This window comes from Lolium rigidum, chromosome 2, assembly GCF_022539505.1.
Source record: "Lolium rigidum isolate FL_2022 chromosome 2, APGP_CSIRO_Lrig_0.1, whole genome shotgun sequence".
NCBI classification, from domain to species: domain Eukaryota; kingdom Viridiplantae; phylum Streptophyta; class Magnoliopsida; order Poales; family Poaceae; genus Lolium; species Lolium rigidum.
In genome coordinates, this window is record NC_061509.1 from 279,412,090 (window position 1) to 279,437,329 (window position 25,240).

Here is a 25,240-nt window from a genome sequence, read left to right on the forward strand (position 1 = left end):
AGAAGGGGAGCACGCGGGCTCAGATCTACTTCTACTTGCTAAGAAGAAAACGGCAGTAGATAAAATAGGGTTTTGATTATGCTTGATCCACCCATCCACCCCACTCACACCTTTATATCCAAGGCATGAGCTCAAGCGTTTTACGGTTATACCCTTACAAGCCATAGGGTTACAGATTTTAAAGCTAGGACAAAAAGGTAAACAGCAGCGGAGCTACTCTCGCCGTAGGATCTTCATTTTGAATCTGGGCTTCATCTCGACCGTTGATTCTTGTCGCTGAAACTGAACAGTTCACTGAAGAACTTGGTGTCCGTCAGGTAAGGATCCTGACAAATTGTCTCCATGGACAATCTACCGATGATTCATTGGCACTGCCATGCTCGGACCACCGACCCAGCCAATAGCAGTGAGTGATGATATACACCCTAGAACTAACACATAAATTATAAGGAAAATTAAGGGGAGTTCCTGTCCGCTTTTGTGTTTTGAGGATGAAATAAGAATTCTTTAAAAATTGCTGAATATTTTCTAAACATATAGTGATGCAAACCTACATAATTTCAGAATCTCGCCTCTGCTATCAAGAACCACAAAAGAAGAGCAGCCAATGATTAGTGCCCGTTTGCTACAGTACTACATTTCTACTTCTAGCTGGGACGCGTTTGAAAAGAAAATTTGAAGGTATGATTTATTAATTACTTCAGGAGCACTGCATGTCTACATTAATGAATTTTGTCAAAAATTCAGAACACCCTTGGGTGCTCAAATAGCAAAGGGTGGTGTGGAAATGGAAGTAAAGGAACTGACAGCGGGGTGTTTCAGCGAGAGGACCACGGCCTCCTTGCTGCGCGTTCGAACTGACGACAGAACTGACACAGCAAAGCATTCCGATCTGACCTCACCAATGCTTCTCTCGATTATAAATGCTAATTTAAACTATGCCCGTCCGTAATTGGCGTCGAAAAGGTTACCACGCACACAGCCCAAACAAGACAAATCAGTCCTTCGGCCAGATTACAGTCACGGAGCATGAACCAAGCTTCCACGTATGCATGTAGCTAGTACAGGTAACTAAACAAAGAAACACCATTCCAATTGCCAGAATGCGTCCTACAATCATTCGTGCATCGGTGACTTCCAGAAATACAGCCTTACAAATGGTAGAGTGTGTACTAATAATGGCTTACCTCTCGCTGAATCGCACCTATTGAAATGGCGATCACATCTTTGGCATCCTGCGCTGCTTCCTCCAGGTACTCTTGGTAGTGCTCCTCGTCGTTCAAATTACATTGTGAAAACTCTTCTCCCCAGATTTGTTCTCTACAAATTAAGGTGTCTTGGCAGATACCACAAGATAAAAGTTCTGGAAGTTCCTCTAGATTGCAGCTTACGAAATTCAGCATCAATCTGTTGCTGAAAGTGAAGAGCCACCATCGGCAGACTGGAATGTCAAACATCCACGAAACGTCCCTCCTAAATTTCAAGAACCTGGAAAAGAATATAAAGCCTGTACTATCACTAACTTGAATCTGTGCTCGCAAGGAATTGTAAGCAGTACACGTAAGGAAAATGTTTGATCAGATCAATAAAAATTCGTCATATGTGTAAATAATTACAAAGAGAGTAGCTGGGCGTTCAAGATTTACTGGTCCGACCACTGATTCTTCTGGTTTGAGTGCTGATATTTAGAAGATACAAAATAAGATAAACTTTATAGCTACCGTACATAATATATGGTACACAAATGGTATGTATCTAGATTTTGCATGAAGCAATTTTGCCTGATTTGGTTAATAGCAGTTGTCCAGTACGCCATTGGGGTCAATGTGCAGGGATCGAATCCCGGCTGCAGGTAAATATACATTTCTGCAACGTACAAATAGTTGTCCGTTCCGGCTAAAAACAGTGGAAAAAATAATTGCACGAATCTCCGCATAAAATCTGACGGTTATAGAGTTTACGGAGCACTAGGTTAGTTCTCAGTTTACTGAGATTTAGCAAATAGTATTACTTTTACCGAAAAACTAACTCTCTTGCTTTATTATTTTTTCCATTGTTAAAAAATAAACTAGCAAGGTGGCCCTCGCAAATGCGAGGGCAACATTTATACTATTTAATTATTGGTCTCATTGTTCTTTAATTATATAAATCTTGTATATTCATATCGTGTCAGTAATCTTGTATATTCAGAACGTGTCATAATGTGTAAATATATTATATGGTTGTGTAACAATAGAGAACGGCAAATAACATGTTTAATCAAATTTTCTTTTTTATACAAATGGTCATTGTGTTATTTTGCGAGGGCATCATCATTAGTTGTTATATTGTAAAGAGGAGTACTATCCTTAGAATGTTAAAATTTACCATGAAATAAATTTATGGACTCACATTCACATTATGTGATAGAAAATAATAAGAAGTCTATAGCCGCCACCCATACAAAATAAAATCACATGTATATAAAATATCATTAATCATCGCTCGTTTTTGGGTAAATGATTACCGGATTTTTTTCCGAAAACACTATAATTATAATATTAATGTGTGCAATTTGTTCGGTATACACAATTGAGATAATTCATAGGTAGCTAGTATTTTTTATGTGATTTTAAATCGGCAGACTAAGTTAACAATCCATTTGCTAAATAGTTAGGGTTTACTTGAGCACGAACCATACGATATTTAGGCATTTCTAATCAAATATAATATTTTTTATTCATAAAGTAAATAGAAAAAAAATTCTCCAAGTCAATATACATGTCAACTAAATAATAAGCATTTAAATTTTATTTAATTTGATCTTTCTACATCATGTTCCTTCATTTGTTCGGAAAATACACAACTTTGACCGGTAATTGGTACATGGACATGTTACTCAAAATAATGTACTTTTTAATTTTTAGTTTTCTTAATTTCTTTTTACACGTTAAAGCAATATATTTACGTATTGTTAACTATATTTATTGACATTTCACCATTTAAAATGCTATTTTTCAACAGACACGATGTTATTTTATCTACCTCTTAACTCTCTCTGCACTAATCCTACTTTCCAATTCAGTCATTCTATGCTCACGTTCTTGTATTGATTAGTTTCTTTTTAAACATGGACCGATCAGCTATAGAGATTTCAGTTTAGATAACCGATATGTTTTGGATTTCTGGAGCTAGTTTCTCCTACCTACTCCCTTCTTTTGTAACTGTTGCGCGTGTTCTCGGTTTGGTCAAAGCCAAACTTTGTAAACTTTAACCAAATATTTATAAAAAAAATATTAATATCTAAAATAAAAAAATTATATTAGAATTTTTACATAATAGATTTCCACGTTATATGTATCTAAATTATGGATATTAATATCGTATATTTTCGATTAAACTTTTTAAATCTTGACTTTGACTAAGCCTAGAATACAAACTAAATAACACGGAGAGAGTACACATAGACCATTTTTGAGTTTTTTATAATCACTGATCGGCTTTGAACTATTTTTACAATCATCGATTAGCTTTGGAATTTCTTTTATATTCACCAATCAGCTTTGGATCTTCTTTTAAAATACCTGACTAACTTTGGAGACTAGTATATAGCTAGAGTTTAGAAGGTCTCCTTTTAACTATGGTTTGGATAAGGTCTGGACGGAGACTCCCTGAATAAAACGTGACATGCCTTTTTTTTTTAGCGCGACCTACCTTGTTAGAATGTTATGTAATTAATAAATTGCATAGATGCAACATAACTCTTTTTTTCATAAATTAGATGGCTAACCTGCCACGTATGGTGGTTACGTAATTAAATTATATGTGTACCGTAACCCTGGTTCTCCTATTAAATCAGACTCCTTGAATTAAACGTGACCTGCCTTTTTTTTTTTAGCGTGGCCTGCCTTGTTAGAAGGTTATTTAATTAAATTGCATAGATGTTACGTAACACTTTTTCATGAATTGGATGGATGACATGCCACGTCTGGTGGTTACGTAATTAAATTATAAGTGTAACTTAACTCTGGTTCTCCTATTAAATCCTAACCGTAAATTATATATCTAAGTGTCTAAATAATTTAGATGATGTGGATTAATGTGGTGCCTCGAAAACATGATCCTGTATTGTGCTTTTAGTATATAATAGATTAGATTGCAAGGCGGAAAGCATTTCTGCAAAATAGAATGTGTACTACACATGACAGGATATGTTATCGTGTCATGACAGCGCATGTACATACCTTTTTTTCTATGTGAGCAAGCTTTGTCTTGTTCTCCTCTGCTTCGCACCACTTCTTTAACATTGGGCACCCTTGAATACGTAACCATTGGAGACTTGTGAGATTCCCTGGCAGAGTCATGATTTTAATGCAATCAATGATATTTAACACTTGGAGACTTGTGAAACCCTCTGGCAGAGTCATAAATGCATGGCAGCTCGTGATATTAAGTTCCTCGAGAGAGGCAAGTTCTCCTAACCATAGCGGCAGTGATGTCAAACTATCACAGCTTTTCAGAGTTAATGATTGCAATTGTGTGAGTTGTCTCATGCTATCGGACAATTCCTCTAGCTTGCAGTATAACTCTATTGTCAGATGTTGAAGAGACGTGAGCTCGCCTACCCATTCCATCAGTCCTTCCTGATATGACAGTCTCAGTGATTTGAGGGATTGGAGGGCCCGGGTGATCTCTGGTGAGCTTGTCAAATCACTACAAAATTCGATTCTTAAATCACTTACGGCAGGTAAGTGGTGAAGCAAACGCCACTGCAACATAGGCACACTGGTATGCTGAACTAACAGACGACATACTGGAGAAGAAGATGAGGAAGCACCCATGTGTGACGCGATATCTCCCCATGAAGTGAGCACATTACCACCTCCGCTTATATTCCAAGATGCAGCTCTAGGAAGTTGTGGTTTTATCCTCAACTTGGGGCAACAATGTATGTTCACTTTCCGAAGTTTAGGGAACATGGGCCCACTCAAACTAGAGTCTGATGTGTTCCATTCTTCCAGGCTTTCCATTCCCTTCAGAGTAAGCACTCGGAGGTTTGGTAGTTGGGCGAGGGGTGGTAGACAGCTGCACTTGGGCAAATCCCACATCACTATGCTGCCAAGATTAGGGAGATAATTGCTAATACTCATGAGCCAATCTGGAAAAGCTACACTACTGTAACCCTCTATCGAAAACTTCGTTAAACTGGTTGGTGGCACTAGCTCCTCCAACAACTCCATGTCTTCCACATATCTGTTTGCATCTCTGGTCCACTCTAATGTCAATTCTCTAATTTTCTGTTTTTTACTGATATTTATACTGTTTGCCTCTTCTGTGCTCTGCACATTTTCAAGCATCTCGATATGCATACTGACAGGATTTACAGGCTCAAGCAAGTAAAGGTTGCTCCCAGATTCAGTGCCATATGCATATACAGTGCCATTTGCATATACAGTGCCATTTGCATCTACAGAAAAAGTCCGTAAATGTTCCTCCACCTGTTCCAAGACGATTCCATTCATTTTAGCCGCGTATCTTGGAAGCCCAGTAACGTTGATGCACCCACGGAGGTCCAGCTTCCTGAGGCGGCGGGCACTTCCTGGTATACTAAAATGATATTTATTCTGAGACAAGTCCAACTGCTGCATATTGGGAAGTGTGCATATACAGTGAATAAAACTATCCATTAGATTTTCCGATGAGCTGTCAAAGATATAATGCAAGCATCCTGTTAGATTCAAATACCGGAGTTCAGTGAGACAGCCGATGACTTCTGGCAGCCCTCTCAGATTTTCACATTCTGATAACTCCAAATGTTGGAGTTTCGTGAGGCCACTCAAAGCTTCCGGTATTCCTAAAACACCACCACAGTGTGATAAGTCCAGATATATCAACTCGCTGAGCGTGCCAAATGACAATGGGAGTTCCTTTAGATTTCGGCAATACGATAAGTCAAGATGCATCAGACCTTTCATTTCACCAATTGACTTAGGTAATCTCAACAGATTTGTAGAACCACGAAGGTTGAGATAATTCAATTTTGTGAGCTGGGCGATACATCTCGGATCCATTCGACCACTGATATTTTGAACACTAAGATACCTCAACTGCTTCAATTTAGCAATAGAATCTGGCAACTTCATTAAATAGTATGGGCTTACATCTAAGACTAAGACACGAACATGCTTAGCTTGTGAATATGCATCAGGATGGAACCGATTTTCTTTCAAGCCATCATCAGGATGGTCCACAATATGCAGCGCCTTTATCTTTGTAGGTGAAGTAGCGGATGACTTCAATGGCTTGGTACAATCTGTAAGACATGCATAGCGGCAGTTGGGGCCCTTCAAGTAAAATTCGTCAGCCATGACCGATCTTGCGAGGTCATGCACCAGGTCATGCATGGTGAATAATGTAGCTTCTTCTTTTGCGTAGGAATATTCGGCAATGGTCTGCACAGGATTAACTGGACCAAGTAAGAACTTTAAAAGTTGAAAAAGGGCTCAACACAGCAGCTTGCACAGATTCACTGTTAACAAGACATTTTAGTTGTTAACAAACCATTAGGAACGTTTAGAAAGTTATTTGACTGGGTTTGCAAATTAGAAAATTCCTTATTTGACACTACGTTAAAATGTGGTTCCTTATTTGACACTACGTTAAAATGTGCTTCCTTATTTGACACTGAATTCTTTTGTCTTTCCTATATGACACTTGGTTCATCGATTGATGTAGAGGCTGGGGCTTTTTCCCCCTTATCGAAAAAAATATGACACTTGGTTAAAATTTTAGGGTGTGTCTATGTCTAAGTTGACTGGGAATTTCTTAAGTCTCAGTCACCTCAGAAAAGTGCAACTGCAGTTCAAAGAAAAGTGCAACTCGATCCAGTTGCACATTTCTGGCAGAAAAGTGCAGTTGCACTTTTTTAACAGAAAAGTGCAACTCAAGCACTTTTTTGTAAGTGACTTAGACTTAAGAAAATCTCAGTTGACTGAGACATAGCAAAACGGAAAATTTTATTCCTGGTATGACACTCTACTTCATTTTGAGCACTGACGGTGTTAAATAGTGGCATGAAAGGACACTTTTGCCCTTGTTACATTATGTGATCAGATTTTGTATACGCCTAACTAAAATCATGTTACACAAATGATAATCAGGATAATAGGATGCATATATATTGCATGCCTTATGTATATTTTGGCCATCTCAATTAATTGCCCCCCAACTATATTTACATCATTACATGCAACGAGCTGAGCCTGTGCGGCTGTGTGATCGAGTCTGGCACTCTGGCCAGACACGCCAGCATGGTCGCGTGCAAATTTACTCCGACGTCCACACGTACTAGCTTTGCCTCCCAAACCAAATACTTACACATCCTAATCCTCATGTACGTCTATATAAGCACCCGCAAGGGCTGCTATGTGTAGCAGTCATGAACCCTTTTCCGTTTTTTCAGTGGTTCACGCGAGTTTTTTTTTTTTTTGGCCGTGGGTTCCGATCAAAGGAGGTAGCAAATGAACCAGATTTTTATGCACAGGAATCCATTAAGATGCTTGCTTTCCACATCTGCTGCTGGCCGTATCCATCTAGTACTGTGCTCTGATGAAAACCAACACGGATGGCGTGCCAGACAGAAACATTGGAGAACCGCGACCCTTTACAGTTACACAGGGATTCAAGGGTACTATGGTCTCAGATGTTGGAAGAGACTAACGGAACCAACGGCGATGTCATATAAGGGAAAAAGTGTAGACAAAGTGTCAGACAGGTCAGGAAAAAAATTCGGTGTCAAATAAGGAACCACATTTTAAGGTAGTGTCAAATAAGGAATTCTCTCTTTGCAAATAGTAGGCATGAGGGGTGGAATACCTCATTTTAGAGATGAGGAGTTCGAGTAATGCAAAGAGCAAACGTTTGTGGAGGTATGGATTAGTTAACTCACCTTGGAGTGTTGCAGAAATGACATCTCCAGAAGCTGTGTAACATAACTCTCACCGAGTTGCCAGGTAGACAATATATTATTATATGGCTCCATGAATCCAAGAGCATTCCATTGATGAATTAGATCATCTTTAATTATATTGTGGCCTTTTGGAAAGATTGCACAATAAGCAAAGCATAACTTCAATGATGGATTATCTATGAAGTTGTAGCTCAGCAATAAGGATGCAAGCACTTTATGTGTAGATGATATATCTCTGGCATTAGGTAGATTCCAGATATGATTGGACCTGACCGAATCCCACACATCATATGGCTTGGATTTTAACATGTGTCCAAGTGATTCAGCAGCTAAAGGCACACCTCCACACTTTTTTGCAATTTCCTTTCCAATCAGCTCCAAACGATCTTTGCAAGGATGTGCTTCAAAGTTGCACTTTTGTTTAATAATATCCCAGCACATTTCATATGTCAAAGGAGCTAAGCAGTATGGACCGACACTACCAATTTCCTTTGCAGTGCTTTCTTCACGTGTGGTTACCACAACCATCACCTTGCTCCCCCCAGCCTGCTTTAGCATAACCTTCAATTTTTCAAGTTCAGAAGGACGCTTCTCCCACAGGTCATCCAAAATGATCAGAATCTTCTTATTACCAGCAAGTAGCTTTTCAAGGCGATCATGAATGATCTTCAGCTCGTCTATCTTGCTCTGCTCTTCCTTTTCTGATAATTGTGATATTATAGAATTGCCAATTTTTTTTAAGTCAAGTTTCTCTGACACATAGACCCACACCTTAGAGTACTCTTTGAACTGGGGATCCTTGTAAACCAATCTTGCCAAGGTGGTCTTCCCGATGCCTCCAAAACCCCATATGGAAAGGAAGGTGGTCTTTTTAGCGATGCCCTTAGATAGACGATCCATGATCTTCTGTTTGTCACCAGTCCTCCCAATGGGATCTGTTTCTTCTGCATTCACTGGTGTTTCCCGGATATCAGGAACGGGCTGCTTGTCCCTGCGAGTTTCTGCCGCAACACTATATTTCGTATGGTCTTCTGATATCTTATGTAGCCTCTCTTGCATCTCTTTCATCTTATTTGGCATCTTAAATTTGTTCACGAAACCTTCCAACTGCAAGAGGTGTGATATGTCAGTACCACGGAAGACAGGAAAAGCACATACAGTTTTATGGTTAAACAAATGATTGTTAGCTTTTAGGCCTCCTTGGGTGTCAGGATCCCGATGGATCTGACCGGAAGAGGATCATCAAGAAGAGAGATTTGAGAGGAATTCGGTAGAAAAATGATAAATGCAAGAACTAAATAAAAGATAAATTGCTGGAAATAAAGGATAAAATTAGGATCCACATTTCTTGGTTTTACAACAGGATACAAGGGTAGGCTTATATAGACCTAACCCACTATAACATAACAACATAGGTGGAATACCCGTGAGAACCCACCTAGCCTCCCGGGTCGCTAGAGGCGACTCCGGAGGTGCCACCGCCGCCATCCAAAGAGCGCCTCCCGTGGATCCTAAACTACCTCGCCGCCGCCGGAGGAGGCCGTCTAACGGCGGACGGCGGCGGCGGCGGCGGGCGTCCTCCCCGTTCATTTTTTTTAGCCCTCGTTGATGTCTCTTTCATCCCATCCGATCTCGATCTGGTTTGCCGGATCCCTGAGTCTTGTACCAAGGATTTGCAGCCACGATCTAGCATGATCCGCGCCACGTCGACACTCCAATGAGATTTTGTCGTCCTGTTGTGCAATCTCCAAGAAGATGTGCAGTGCAAGGTCGTTTGTGGCAGTTTGAGTTCAACGCCCGCCTTGGCCATGGGACTGATTGTCTGAAGGCGTTCGGCTGCTCCGGATCCACTGGTGACTGCCTTGCCGGCATTCCGTGTGGCGCCCTCGTTGCTGCTGTTGGCTGCGGCCCATTGGGGACAAGATCCCCTGGTCGTGGCTACTTCATTGCTGCTGTTGGCTGCAGGCCATTGGGGACAAGATCACCTTAGGAAATGTCTTACGGCAAATCATTGCCGCGATTACCATGGAGCTGCCGGAGGCGGGTATTTCAACTTAGTTCAAGGTCAGAGGTCTCCATGCTCATGTCGAGTTCGAGGCCGCTAAGTGGCGGTGGTGGAAGGAAGGACGACGATTGCCCGGCAGCTGAATTTGCATACTTGGTTATTAGTCTTGCGAATAACGGTGGTGGTCCTCGGATTTCTCTCGCGCTAAGTGAAGATCAATCGGAAGCTTCTTCCCACCGGACTGGCTGGTTTGTCGTGTTCCGGAAGGCCTTGCCGGCAAAATTTATTGTGCGATCAATGCCTAAAGATTGCTGGACTGGGTGTTTTCGGTCATGCGCACCCATGTTTTTTATCTGACCGTTTGGTTTCAGAGGGAACGCTTCGAAACTCTGCTGGGTGTTAATATCATGGAGCTCGTTTTCTTTCCATGGCGCTGGCGGAGAAGGTCATGAAAGCAGAGAGAGATCGGTGGAAGAGCAATGGTAATCGGATCTTGCTAGTGAGGTGGAATTGGCTTGGTGCTTTGTGACTTCAAACAACGACTTGTATGTGGGGGCGACTGCACAGGAGAAGTTCAGAGTTCTATCTTCAAGGTGAAAATCCAAGGTGAAAATCCAAGGTCTGGCCTTACTTGGTTGTGCCTAGCAATATTTTTATTGAGCTATGTTGAGATATGTGTATATATGTAGGTGTATTTTCTGTATTTATGACGGACCCACCTCCTTTCATGTATAGTTGAGGTTGTGGCCTATATAGGTACAATGTCTCACATCAATGCATTGTGATTTGCATCATTCACATGGTATCAGATTCCCCATGATCGTAATCTCCCAAAACCGGTTGCCGCCTCTCCCCTTGGCGCCGCCGCCGATCCTCCTCCTGCCCCCCGCGCTGGCCCCCTCCAGCTGGCCGCCGCGATGTCTTCTACTCCCTCCTAAAACCCCTGGACCGGGGTCATCTACGTCTACACCATGCCCGTGCCCCATCCACCCGCTCCGGGCATCATGGGTCCACGCCCGCCGACGCATCAGGATCTCTTCGCCGCGCCGCAGCCGGCCCCCGACGCCCTGCCCTACGGCGGCTTCGCACCGTACGCCGCCCCACCGCCGGCCGCACCGGCCCCCTGGGACCCTGCCCTCTACACCGCCCTCCAGTAGGCGCCCTCTCCGGGCTCCTACACTGGCGGCGGTGACTGGTTCATGGACACCGGTGCCTCCGCACACATGGCTGCTCACCCGGGTAACCTCTCCACCTTGTCACCAACTTCCACTTCCTCTCGCATCATTGTCGGTAACGGTGCTGGTCTCCCCATCTCCCACATAGGTTCCACTAATTTTCCGTCTAATTCTAAGCCTTTATCTCTCAATAATGTGATTGTTTCTCCTCAACTTGTCCAAAACTTAGTTTCTGTTAAAACTCTCTCTCCTGACAACTTTGTAATTGTGGAATTTGACGCGTTTGGTTTTTCTGTAAAGGACGCCCGTACCCGGATGGTTTTGCACCGCTGTGAGAGTCCTGGCGATCTCTATCCCGTCCAGCCGACTCCTTCCTCTCACGCTGCACCTCGCGCTCTTGTCGCCGGCGTCGATCTCTGGCATGCTCGCCTGGGACATCCTAGCCCCGCCACACTCCGTCAAATCATGAAGAGTTTTTCTTTTTCTTGTAATAAACTTGATACTCACACCTGTGAGGCGTGTCGTGTTGGCAAGCACGTACGTCTCCCCTTTAGTAGCTCTTCCACAGTTGCGTCATTTTCTTTTCAGTTAATTCATAGCGATGTTTGGACTTCTCCCATAACTAGTAATTCTGGTTTTCTATACTACCTTGTTCTGTTAGATGATTTTTCTCACTTTGTATGGACGTTCCCTCTCCGTAAGAAATCCGATGTAGCCCAGACCCTCACCACTTTCTACGCCTATGTCTCCACCCAATTCGGTCGCCCCATTCATGCTCTCCAAACCGATAACGGTAAGGAGTTTGACAACACCACCATCCGCAACATTCTTGCTTCCCACGGCACCATCTTTCGTCTAACCTGCCCATACACATCCCAGCTGAACGGCCGAGCCGAGTGCGTCCCCCGCACCCTTAACGACTGCGTCCGCACCCTTCTCTTCCACGCCCATATACCTCCTTCATTTTGGCCAGACGCCCTCACCATCGCCACCCTCCTAGTTAATCTCCGCCCGTGTCATCCTCGCTGGAACTACGCGCCACACCATCTTCTTTTCGGGTCTCCCCCGTCCTATGACGGCCTCTGCATCTTTCGTTGTCGCTGCTATCCTAGTACCGCCGCCACCGCCCCTCACAAACTCGCCCCGCGCTCCGTTCCTTGTGTCTTCCGTGGTTACCCGGCTAACACCAAAGGCTGCCGCTGCTATGATCCGGTTTCTCACCGCGTCATCACCTCCCGGCACGTGTACTTTGATGAGCATTGCTTTCCTTTTGCACAGAGATAGGTGGCGGCCACTCCTCCTTCGACTACTGATGGTCCCCGGCGTCGACCCCCTGCCCCGGCAGTCCCGCCGGCTGCAGTGCCCTCGAGCTCGGACTCGGGCACTGCCTCATCGTCCTCCGTCGCGCCCTTGAGCTCTGGCTCGGGTGCTCCTTCGTCGCCCTCTCGGTCACCCTCGAGCCATGTCTCGGGTGACCCCGCGCCGACGCCCGCCCCAACACCGCCTGCGTCGCCCTCGAGCCCCATCTCGGGCGCCGCGCCGTCTTCACCGGGCCACGCCTCGTCTCCGCCGCCTTCGCCGGGTGCCGCTCCACCGCTGCCCCCGCTACCAGCCACGGGACCCCTAACTCGCGCACGAGCGGGCATCTCTCGCCCGAGTATGCGGTATCCCTCCGATGAGTACGTCTGCACTGCATCGACCTCTGCACCGTCACCGCTATACCTGGGCATGTGTCGGGATGGGCCGGGCCTCTGGCCGGCCCGAGGAAAGCTCGACGCTAAAAAAATCCGGCCCAAGCCCGGCCCGGCCCGACCAAATACCCACCAAGCCCGTCGTAGTGTTAAACTGTGTTTTCGGGCTACCCAGGCCCGGCAGTCGGGCCAACATTTCTCGGCCTAGGCCCGAGTTTTTCGGGCCGGGCCTCGGGCCGGGCTTCGTGTCGGGCCTCGGGCCGGGCTGCCCATGGCCAGGTCTGGTCACCGCTGCCCGCCTCCGCTCGGGCGGCCCTCCGCGACCCCATGTGGTCTGCGGCCATGCAGGAGGAGTTTGACGCCATGCACGTAACCAGACGTGGCAGCTCGTGCCTCGACCGCCCCACGCCAACATCATCACCGGGAAGTGGATCCTCAAGCACAAGTTCCATCCTGATGGGACCCTGGATCGCCATAAGGCGCGCTGGGTGGTACGCGGCTTTCGTCAGTGAGCCGGCATCGACTTCACCGACACTTTCGCTCCGGTTGTTAAGCCCGGGACGATTCGCACTGTCCTCCAGCTTGCGCTCTCCCGCGCCTGGCCAGTTCATCAGATGGATGTGTCCAACGCCTTTCTCCATGATCACCTTGAGGAGTAGGTCTTCTGTCAGCAGCCTACGGGGTTCGTCGACACCACTCACCCCGAGCACGTGTGCTTGCTCTCGCGTTCGTTATACGGACTCAAGCAGGCTCCTCGCGTGTGGTACCAGCACATCGCAGCGTTTCTTCATCACCTCGGCTTCCGCTCGATACGCTTCGATGCCTCGTTTGTTTGTTTACAGCCAAGGCGCCGACATTGCGTACCTCCTTCTCTACATCGACGACATCATCTTGACGGCTTGCACCACGGACCTTCTTCGCCGCCTCACCGACCGTCTTTGCGCTAAGTTCGCCCTCAAGGACTTGGGGCCCCTGCACTACTTCCTCGGCATCGAGGTTGTTCGTCGCACCGATGGCTTCTTCCTGCACCAGCGCAAGTACGCACGTGAGCTCCTCGACCGCGCAGGCATGCTTAATTGCAAGGCCGCGACCACGCCTGTCGACACGAGGTCCAAGCTCTCCGCTACGGATGGAGCGCCCGCACCCGATGCGTCCTTCTATCGATCCATCATCGGTGCCCTGCAGTACCTCACTCTGACACGCCCAGAGCTCCAGTACGCCGTTCTGCCTCCATATGCACGCTCCGCGCGATACTCATTGGACTGCGGTCAAGCGCATACTTCGCTACATCTTTGGGACCATGGACCTTGGTCTATCGCTTCACGCCTCCACCGCCATGGACATCATCGCCTACTCCGATGCAGACTGGGCCGGCTGCCCCGATACGCGACGCTCCACGTCGGGCTATTGTGTCTAACTTGGACCCTCGCTTATATCATGGTCGTCTAAGCGACAGCCCACGGTCTCTCGCTCCAGCATCAAAGCAGAGTACCGAGCCGTCGCCAACGCCGTCGCCGAGGTCTCCTGGCTCCGACAGCTTCTTGGCGAGATCTCGGTTCCCGTCGCCAAGGCCACCTTTGTCTACTGCGATAATGTCTCCGCGGTCTACCTCTCCGCCAACCCGGTCCATCATCGCCGCACCAAGCACATCGAGCTGGACATCCACTTCGTTCGGGAGCAGGTGGCTCTTGGCCATATTCGTGTTCTTCATGTGCCCACCTCCCAGCACTTTGCGGACATCATGACCAAGGGCCTGCCTACGGCGTCCTTCGAGGAGTTTCGATCCAGTCTTTGCGTCAGTTCTATCGACGCTTTGACTGCGGGGTGTGTTGAGATATGTTGAGATATGTGTATATATGTACGTGTATCTTCTGTATTTATGCAGGACCCACCTCCTTCCATGTATAGTTGAGGTTGTGGCCTATATAGGTACATGTATTTGTCTCACATCAATGCATTGTAATTTGCATCATTCCACATTTTTGTTGAAGACATTGTTTTGAGAGTGAGGACTTTCTTCAGGGTGAAAACCTGATCGGGCGACGATAGTGTTTGTGCACTATTCCTTCTTGGAGGCGTTGCTTATGGAGAAGTTGATCTTCTGGTGTTGTCTTGGTGGTGACAGTGTTGTTGTTTCAAGTTTTCGATCTCCGGGACTTTTCTTTTTTGTAATTATTCTCTTTTTTGTTGTTGTGTGCATCCTTTATGCCATTAGGGCATGATGTTGTTGCAGAGGCTGGATGTAATTGGTATCTCCGCGATATTAATATATGCTCTTTATCGAAAAAAAAGGTGGAATACCCATACTACCCATACAGCTATTAGCCCACTAGTAAATCCACTACTCATACCCATACTCCCTGACACTGGGTTTCCTACTAGAACTTGTATATATGGTGGCACACATGCATCTATTTGTATAACAGGACTCCAAGACGAGGATTTGAATTTCGTTTTCTGCTTCTTTTTCCCCGCCCCCAACGAGATGGACGAAATTCAGGCAAAATCCAGAACAATGCGGCGCACAGTGAGAACCAACCTGAGGTTGGGTGGTTAGGAGGGTGGTTGTACCCCCAGCCCACCAGAGTTCAAACCCCAGGTTTGACATCTGTGTGTCTCATACAGGCGGAATATTCATTCAGTGGGAGGCGATGTTCCCGTCGACAGCGAGGCGCCTGTGGTGACTTCGTCAATTTCAAGATCTAATCCGCCGGCTCAGTCTTCTGGAGGTGCTCATAGGGGTAGGGTGTGCGTGTGTGCGTTCATAGGGGTGAGTGTATGCGCGTGTATATGAGCACCTGCGTTTGTACTGTGTTTCTAAAAAAAAAAATGCGGCGCACAGTGAAGACATGGCCAGCGACAACGCTGTTTCCAGGCTCCAATCGCGCCATCTTGTTCCCATGCTTTCCTCTTTCTATCTGAGCAAGGTTCCCCAAATTTTATGCAGTATATATATAGGGAGATCGACTCCATCTTACTCAAGACCGGCCGCCGCGGTTCTGGCCGCCGAGCCGGTAGCATAGTTATACCGAGCCCATACGAAAGTTCCATGAGTGCAGTATATATAAAAAAAAACATCAGATCTAGTTCATACCAGGTTGTTGTCAGCTTCGAAGTCATCAAGCATGTCGGAGATCTCATACAAGGCGTCCTTGAGCCGCTTCAGCCACAGGCGCGTAGGTTCGTCCGTGATAGAACGCCTTTCTGCCTCGATGAGCACGGCTTCCACCGACTCGAGTGTCATCTTCATCTTCTCCATATCCTTCCTCAAGTTCTTGTGCAGCTTGAGCTCGCCTTTAATGGCGGAACCGATCTCTGTGATCACCACCTTGATGACACCCGAGACGACCATGCCCCCGACGACCGCTGCCGCCATTGCTGCTGCGAGTGGGTTGTATGCTCCTGGCTCGGCTGGGTCTTACGGGAACACCAGTAGAGGAGCAGGAGTACAGAGGCTACCGGAGAAAACAGAGAGGGAGAGAAAAAGATGGAAAAGAGCTAGAAATGGGCTTGGACAAGATCGGTTGAGATTTGACTTGGTTCTGGGTTCACTTTGGCAGGACTTGACTCACTGACATGTGGACCCCGCATATGATATGACGAGGCCCACCTGTAATATTTTTTATAATTTAATTTTTTATTTAATCATGTTTGGCTAAACAGAGCCATCAATTTCTAAACTAATGACGCCTTTGGTTGACCTGACTTTTGATGGAGGGAACGGGCGGATGTTCAGACTGTGTTTGGTAGCAAAACAGTATTTCAGCAATAATGTAGTTTCTCAGGATGCCACTGTTTTAAAAAGTCTGATGTGTTCGGCTGTGGCTAAAAATTGTGGTATTGATACTTTAATATCTCTCAAAACGTGTTATTTTTAAAGTATTGAAAAAAACAACTTCGAACCTCTTTTTCTGAAACTGAAGTATTGCTAGCACAAGCAGTTAAATACTATGGTTTTGTAATGCTTCAGTTTTTAAAATAACTTTGTTGCTAAAGTAGGTAAGCTCCAGCAGAGAGAATATTCGGCTGATATGCATCTGGTCACATGATAGCCTGCTCCTTGCAGAGTTGCAGACCTCCCTTTATCTGCACAAGTTTTTTTCTGTTGAGATTTTTCTCTTTACAAGATTAAATGAAACTAGGTCCGTCCGTTATTGTGTCATCGGTACTCTAACACCCACACAGTCCAAACAAGTCAAATCAGCCACTCAAAAAGATAACAATCACACAACTTTAATCAACCTTCCATGTATATATATGTAGCTAGTGCAGGGAAACTAGAAAACACCATTCCAATTTCCAGAATCAACATGCATTCGTGTACAGAATGACCTTCAACAATATTTGTTTTTAGCCTTACAAAATTGGGTGACGTTCACCAGAATAAAATAGGAGTAACTCTCAAGAATCTGTAGACCTCACATCTCCTGACGTTAGTCAAGCTGAACCCGCTACCTCCAGGCTCGTTCGAACTGTCCCCAGAATCTCCGACCTCAACTGCATCAGCAACCTACCCAGGTAATTCAGACCTTCACCTTCGCGCCCACCGCCCCAGAACAGATCATGGGGCGAGGCCTCGACGAGAACAGAGCCAGCCGTCGACAGCAGCATCTCCGTCAGGTGGGGATAGCTTGAAAACTTGCATTTTAGAGCTTTGTACATCACATCTATTTTCATCGACTCCCAATCTGGCCGTACCTAAAGAGGAAATAAAGAGTTGAAAGAAAGAAATAAATTGGTTTGCCGAACCAAGCAAAGAGTATGCAGCAAATGGTCTATGTGACAAGCGAGCGAACGAGCCAAGACAAAAATATTATGTGGTAATTGTCGCCATGGACACCCTACCGATGATGATTCCTTGGCACTGTCATGCTGGTAACACCTACCCAAGTACCCAACCAATAGCAGTGAGTGATGATATACACCCTAGAACTAACACATAAATTAGAAGGAAAATTAAGGGGAGTTCCTGTCCACTTTTGTGATTTGAGGATGAAAAAAGAATGCTTTCAAAATTGTTGAATATTTTCTATGCATAATGTGATGCAAACCTACATAATTTCAGATACGCGTTCGCTTCTGCTATCTAGGACCACAAAAAAAGAGCAGCCAGGGATTAGTGCACCCGTTTGCTATGGCGCTACATTTCTACTTTTAGCCGGGACACGTTTGAAGAGTAAATTTGAAGGTATGTTTATGAATTACTTCAGGAGCACTGCATGTCTACATTAATGAATTTTGTCAAAAAATCAGAACTCCCTTTCATGCTCAAATCGCAAAGGGGGTGTGAGCAGCATTGGACACTAAATTTCTAGTCTAAATCGTAAACAACGAAACAGCAAATTGATCAATTATTTTTGGAACAAAAAAACGCATTTGGACTGGTGATAATTCTCATCTAAGTGGTTGATCTATTAATGTTGACATCATCAGGTAACATACAATTTGATCACCATAGTACAACGACAGGTAAGGTTGGACATATTTTCTGGTAAAGGCAAGTAAGAATACAGTGTGATGTACTCTACAATACAGTGTGCTGTACTTTTAAATAAATGTGTGCGCACGAGGTACCTAATGAATTGCAGCTGATATATGGTGGGATGGGAAGTTTTACCATAAGTTATATATAAGCTATAGACAAGGCCCATCAACTTAATATTGGTGGCATTATAGTGATAATGTTAGATGACAAAAATTGTGGCCAAGTATGTACTTACAAGTTCAATTAGCAGAACTAGATGTAAAGATTGCATAATGAGACTACAATCATCCCAGATGGAAAACAACACCAAAGTTACACTCTTGCCAGTTATTTTCCAATTTATATATCTTATTTTAATGCTACCGAGATACTTTCCTCTTTATTCAGGTTCTCTTTGACTCATTTTGGGTGCTTATCTTCTTGATTGAAAAGACACCTACTTCCTCCTAGGTATTCTCTTTATAATACCTTTCATCAGAAAGATCCAAAAAAAATTAGATGCCAATTTTATATATTGTATCTAGATGGTCTGTTGATCCTTTCCCACAATAATCAGCAAACAGTATAGCAGAATATTCAGATATACCAATTCAGGGAATTCTCTTTGCCGAGTCCTTCCTATTCTAGCAGCTTCTTCAGGACTCCTTGCCTGCTTTATTTCTTGCACAATGTCTCTTGCTTGAAGATTGTCAACACCAACAAATTTATGTGCCTGCAAATAATTTTGGGCTTACTTATGATGCTAAAATAACGTTTGCAGATGTTGAAGATTTAAAAGATGCTCTAGTCAAACATGATCAAGAATTCATTTTCATAGCAGAGAGTAGCACAAAAAGCAGCAAGATAAACCTGGTAATAGTGCTCCACTGTTAGCCATGTCAAACAATCTCCTTTTTCATGAGGCATGTGAAGTGGATGAGGAGAAAAGTTTGAGAAAGCCCCAAAGGTATCCCAAGTCTTGTAGAAGGAGATAATATTTGTTTCATATGGAGATACTTCCGGATCAACTGAAGGTATTTCATTCACAGAGGGTATCACAGGTGAGAGATCAGGAATAGGTTGGATGAATCCACTCATGAGCATGTCACGGTCAATCTGCAATATTGTAAGGAAATATATAATATTACTGCCACGAAACTAAGAGGGACACATGCAGATGTAACTACTACTCCTAAATAATATATATATATATGCCGCACGCACAGCTACTCCAATGTTCAGTGTAACATATGTAACAATTATATAAGATACCACGTGTATGAACTTCTATCCAAAGCTGGAAGAAGCGGTAGCCAGTATGGAACTACTGAATTCTACAGAAATATGTCTTATCTTACACAGCAGCAAGAAAAGCATGACACATGGTGTAATAAAATTGTAATCTAGCAACTAGCGAGAACATATAATTGAACACATGAGAATTCGAAATGGAACATAAGGAATTAACCTGCTCATATGAAACATCAATTAAATCAATTGCCTGGGTCATTTGATTCATCCCTAGTTCACCTACTGGTGTTGGAGCATTTACTCCACCAATTATTTTTGGAGCACAGAATGCATACACCTGTTGGAAGAACAAAATATACCGATATGAAGTTGTAAGCAGAGCTCAATTATAATATGGAGAGCATAAAAAGCAGAGCTCAATTTACAACATGCACACAAAAGCAAAAAAAAAGAAGAGCAAACCTAAAAATGAAGTCATTTAATGCACATATGGGAACTGGCTGAATTTTATGGTGCATGTTGGATATAAGATGCTTAGGAAAGTGAATGCACAGAGACTATCCCTATGGTTTTGTAAGTCCCGCCCAAAGAGTGGTCCCTCCCCAAAGGTCCCTGAGCAGCACTACTTCTCCCTGATATAAAGTATGTCTACATAATGCTTAAATTGGGGATCATCTGTATACCGAGGTCATAAGATTATCCTTCTAGCATTCTTATATTCTAAAAAGGGAAAGCTGATTTCGATGAAGTAAAAATAAATAAAGAGCATATCGATGTAATATCCTCAGAAGTTACCAAAATTCAACTGCAAAGACGTTGAACATAGCTTGTTGACCAATTCAATGGATAACATATAAATTAATGGTGCCACTTCTTTTTGGAAAGTATACAAATTATAAATATCATTCAGATTTGGTAGTTGTGAACTTGCAATAAACAGAAGACTGCTATTGCACCTAACAATTTACAAGAGAACTCTATCAACTTCTTAAATACTCCCTCCGTCCCATGAAATATGTCTTAAGTTTTTCTAATTTCGATGTATCTAGACACTAAACTTAGACAAACTTAAGACATGTTTCATGGGACGGAGGGAGTAGAAGTGTCTTAAGATTGGTAGGTTTGATTTCAAATTCAGAACTCAAACAAACATTAGCCAACAAACTAGAAAAACAAAGGCAACAAATAAACATTCTGGATAACTATATAATATGTTCGATACATAAGTAAATGCACATGACTCGTTAAATAAAAAGCATTTACCTTGTGAATAACTCTTGCAGATATAGCAGCAGCTGATAGGGTCCCACCACACTCCCATAATACAGAAAGGTAACCACGATCATAACAATATGACATAACATCTCTAGGATTTAGCATGTCAAACTCCACTACTTCCACACCCTTCATAGCAAGCTTCTTTTGGAAATCTCTCCGAGCACCTCTTTGTGTTGCAACTATTGTATAGGCCTCATGAACATTCCATAAATTTGCTTCTTCAGGAAGGTCACAGGTTTGTGACATTACAATGCGCACTGGAACATGCCCCTTCACATGCCTTGCAGTTAATTGAGGATCTATAACACAACTAACAGTTATTCAATCCTATGAAAGAACAGTGATATGTAACACACAAGATAAAATTTATTGCATTATCTCTTCATTACCATCACGGCGGACCGTATTTCCACCAACTATAACAGCATCACTTCTTCCACGCAATTCAAATACTCGGCCTCTGGATGCTCTGCCGCTTACCCAAGATGCGTGCCCGCTACTAGCTGCAATTTTGCCTGTCATTTCCATCGATGGAAATGATATAAAGTACAAGTTGAATATTACTTCTCAGCTGTAGTACGTAACAAATTAACCAGACTAATATAAGAAAATGAAAAAATACTAGGCCTCACCATCTGCAGTCATAGCATATTTCAGAACCGAGAATGGAACATGATAGGCAGCTCGGTAAAGTAATGGAGCATTTACGATGAGGCATGAAGTTAGAGCTTCCTACAGTGAACACCTTAAAACATATTAGCAAGTCAGTGAAATTCAAGTTTGCGGCTGCTGCACTGTAATGTTCTTATTACAAAAAACTGCTTGGTAACGATTACCATAACCTATTGCAGTGGCAAAGAAAGCCTAAGCAACCAGCACCTAATGTAAAGAAAAGAATTCAAATAGAAAACTCAAAGAGCAAATTGATAATATATATCTCCGAGATGCTTACTAGGTTAAACACGAAAATACATCAGGAAAAAGGGGTTTGTAGATGTTCCAAACTCATAACAGAACAACTGAAGTGAATAAATGAGTGGCGGGATCAAGAAAGCTACCTAGATAAATATAAGTATGTCAACCATGTAAGAAAACTAAATCATTATGATACGTTGTAATTTGCAACTATTAAGGGTCCTGACCTTACAACTAAACGAGCATCAAGGTGTTCTTAGCTTTAGTAAGATGCTCGGTATTTGTTAGCAATTATACTCCAATAACAATTTGGTGAATCGGTTATCTTTGTTATCTTGCCACAATACACAGCATATCCATAATGCTGAAGACAAGGAGCTGTCTCCTATGGGCTGAAAACAATAAATAATCTCAGATATAATCCCTATGTTTGCCATTTCTAGTAGCTACTAAAGACGTTAATGAACTTGAATTTCTGATTAAACTCTGATAGATCAACAGAAGTGGTCACTAAGACATTTCTAGTTAAAGAAAACCTAAGAACATTAAAAAAAATTATACTTAGTGTCAACTGCCAAATCCACAAAATCATAACTGTACATTCAGGACACACGTGATCTTACAAACCAACAGTTGCATAGTGATTTATATCCAATTATTACTCAAAGTAAAGCATAAAAGATATTTCTGGAACTTATTGTTTAGTTGTGTGCTTTTCTTTAGCAATCATACAGCATAAATAAATATTTGCATTTTAAATTTGTTAAACCACTTCTAAAGATGGCTTCTAGAGGACATGATGCAACAGCACTGCAAGGTAGGGTGTGCCTCCGCTAAGCACTTACTGCTATTTTGACACTGTAGCTGATACATAAGTTAATACTTAACATATAAACCAAGAGTCACCTCGAACAATTTGCTCTGGAGATCTTCCCCCACAACATCAACTTGAATGCCTTCACTTCGCAATGATTGAATTGCTTTGCCTCTCAAGTGCTTCAAGGGATGTCTAAGACCCACCACAACTCTTGTAATTCCTGCCTGATAAAATCATTAGTTTTCTCCCTGCATTTAGGACATCTTTTCACATGAATGTACGACAAGAATCTGAATGTACTGACTAAAAGCTTGAGCAAATCTAATGCAGCATTCCTATAGTATACATTCTAGTTTTTCATGGAACCACAGTGCTCGTGCAAGCAAGCTCACGACGATCAAAACCTCATAATTCGAACGAAAACAGGATCCAATTTGTACAGTAAAACGATACCCTAAATCTTATGCTTGTACACTATCCACATTTGGTTTTATAACAGTTTTCAGTAGTACAGCATCCCCTAAGAGAAACTGAACTGAGATGGCGAAGGGTGTTCAGTGGAGCACCTGGACGAGGGAGGAGACGGCGGTGCTGTCCCCGTAGCAGTCGCCCGGCTCGAGGTTGAGGTAGGCGGTGGCGCCGCGTGCGTGCTCGCCGGCCTCCTGGGCGGCGAGGAGCTCCGCGCAGGGCGTGCCCTGCGCGTAGAGGAACCCCTCGCCTGCCACCCACGCCTCCAGGTCGTCGGTCTCGAGCTGGGGCCTGGCGATGACGCACCCGAAGTTGGGGTGCGGGGAGGTGAGCCCCGCGGAGCGGTCGGCCACGTCGGCGGCGCGGCGGAGGAAGACGGCGTCGTGGGCGTGGGAGGCGGTGGAGACTGCCGCGCGGGTGGAGGTGAGGCGGCGCCGGCTGGGTGTGAGGCGGAGCGGGCGGGAATAGGAGGCCGGAGCAGGCGCAGCCACGAGCGGCCGCGGCGGCGGAGGCATGGCTGAGGACTTGAGATGAGCTCACGGGTGCGTGGCGGAGTGGAACTGGAGAGGGGATGGTGCCGGTGCCAGCATAGGGCCGAGCAGGGGCGGCCGCCGTGCCGTTCGCCGACGGCGAGCTTCAGTCTGTCCGGCGCGGCGCTGGTAGGCTGGGAGGATTTGGAGATGTGAAGGGTGGGGTTGGGGAAGGAGGCTGGGGTCTAGAGTTTCTGTTCAAAATTGTAAAATCGATTTGAAATTGCCAAAAATAATCCGAAAAAGTTCGGAATGTTGTCAACGGCGTACAGTAGAAGTGTATAGATTTCCAAATTCCAATGCAAAATATGTATCTATTCTGGGCTCAGAAAAAATGATAAATCTTAGAAGTCGTTTGGAAGCCAGGTTTTCATTTCATTTGTAGCATTTTGAAATGAATACATGTATTTATTTCATTTACATTATAATTCTAGAAATGGACACTTGTTTGGTTGCCACAGGAATTATAAATGATAGTAGAATTCAATATTGAATTTGTTTGGTTGCCACAGGAATTGTGAATGACAGGTTTCAGCTCGGAATTGTGATTACACATGGCATCATTTTGCTGGATTTCCCAAATGAAATGATGGCCCAATTCTGTGGCAACCAAACAGCCCACCTATGGAATTTTAAAATGAATTCCAAGATTCCAGGCTCAAATGATGGATACCAAACGACCTCTTACAGATTTTAGGTGTTTTGAAATTTTACACTGTTTACCACACCTAGATCCGGACCTTTTTCATTTTTATTTAGCCTAGAATACAAGGTATTTCGTATTCAAAATTTGCACACCGGTAGAGACCTCACCGACTACATTCAACAGTATTTTTGTTTTTTGTTTACTTTCGATATTTTGAATTTTCAAAAAAAAAAATCGTGTGCTCTCAAGCCCCACCCCTCTTGAGCAGAGTCTCCACCTGCCATATGTTCCCTCGTTGATACTTTTACTTCAGAGACAGGAACGGGTATTTGTGGTCGTCGTCTCGTGGTGGATATTCCATCTTTTTCTTCCCGTTGTAGTGACCGCGCACACCGCCGCATGTTGTACTGTACAAGTCGTTGAGATAACCCTCACGAAACACCGTCCATAAATGCTACATCCAACAAAGTAGCTCAACAGAAACATCACAGATCCAAAGAGGGTTGACAATAGACTCTCATCACAAGATATTCTCTGTAATCTCCACGGCACACTGAAGCTCCCATGTAAGCTTCTAATCAAACCAAAAATCTATAAGAAGCAACTCGTCGATTACTCTATGACAAAGCCTATCTTGGGTCCTACGGGGCTTATGATTGCTTCTACAGCAAGACTTTCAATGGATAGGTTATAGGGTTCGGAAGAGTGGTTCCCTCATATATTGTATCTCAATTTCAAATATATCTAAACTCGGTGACTACTGGTGTACTCCGACTGTCTGACATTGGCTCCTGTAGTGGTCCTCCTCTTCATCCTATTGGATCTGGATGGATGACCTACCTTCTCTAAAGTCTAGAAAGGGATGAGAGAATAGATTGAGTATGGACGTACTCAACAAGCTCAACTACTAGGGAGTCCGATGCACTATCTACGACCATCAATCAGGGATCCTAGACATGCAAGGTTTTCAAAAACATTTTTAGAGAAGGTATGTTCCAGATTTGTGAAAACTATGTTCATCAGCTTTCATGGGTTGTGAGAACTTCATGGAG

At 44.0% G+C, this 25,240-nt stretch overlaps 1 protein-coding gene and 1 pseudogene across 1 annotated transcript; both read right to left on the reverse strand.

The window, feature by feature from the left end:
- Positions 1-1,473: 1,473 nt before the first annotated feature.
- LOC124691023 lies at positions 1,474-16,195 on the reverse strand (annotated as a pseudogene).
- Positions 16,196-17,256: 1,061 nt separating this feature from the next.
- Positions 17,257-23,629, reverse strand: LOC124688916 (riboflavin biosynthesis protein PYRR, chloroplastic-like). The gene is made up of 9 exons (XM_047222536.1): positions 23,111-23,629; positions 22,634-22,768; positions 21,445-21,544; positions 21,202-21,327; positions 20,798-21,111; positions 19,752-19,871; positions 19,154-19,399; positions 18,891-19,016; positions 17,257-17,517 (listed from the first exon to the last, which is right to left on the reverse strand). The coding sequence occupies exons 1-9, from the start codon at positions 23,525-23,527 to the stop codon at positions 17,257-17,259; spliced, it is 1,845 nt and encodes a 614-aa protein (XP_047078492.1). The 5' UTR covers positions 23,528-23,629.
- Positions 23,630-25,240: the final 1,611 nt, after the last annotated feature.

Excerpts from the sequence above, each read along its gene's own strand:
- LOC124688916 (XM_047222536.1), bottom strand. The coding sequence starts at position 23,527 with ATGCCTCCGCCGCCGCGGCCGCTCGTGGCTGCGCCTGCTCCGGCCTCC. Across the intron at positions 21,545-22,633 it reads TCCAGAGCAAATTGTTCGAG|GAAGCTCTAACTTCATGCCT; the intron begins GTGACTCTTGGT and ends TGTTCACTGTAG. Across the intron at positions 19,017-19,153 it reads CAGTGGAGCACTATTACCAG|GCACATAAATTTGTTGGTGT; the intron begins GTTTATCTTGCT and ends AATTATTTGCAG.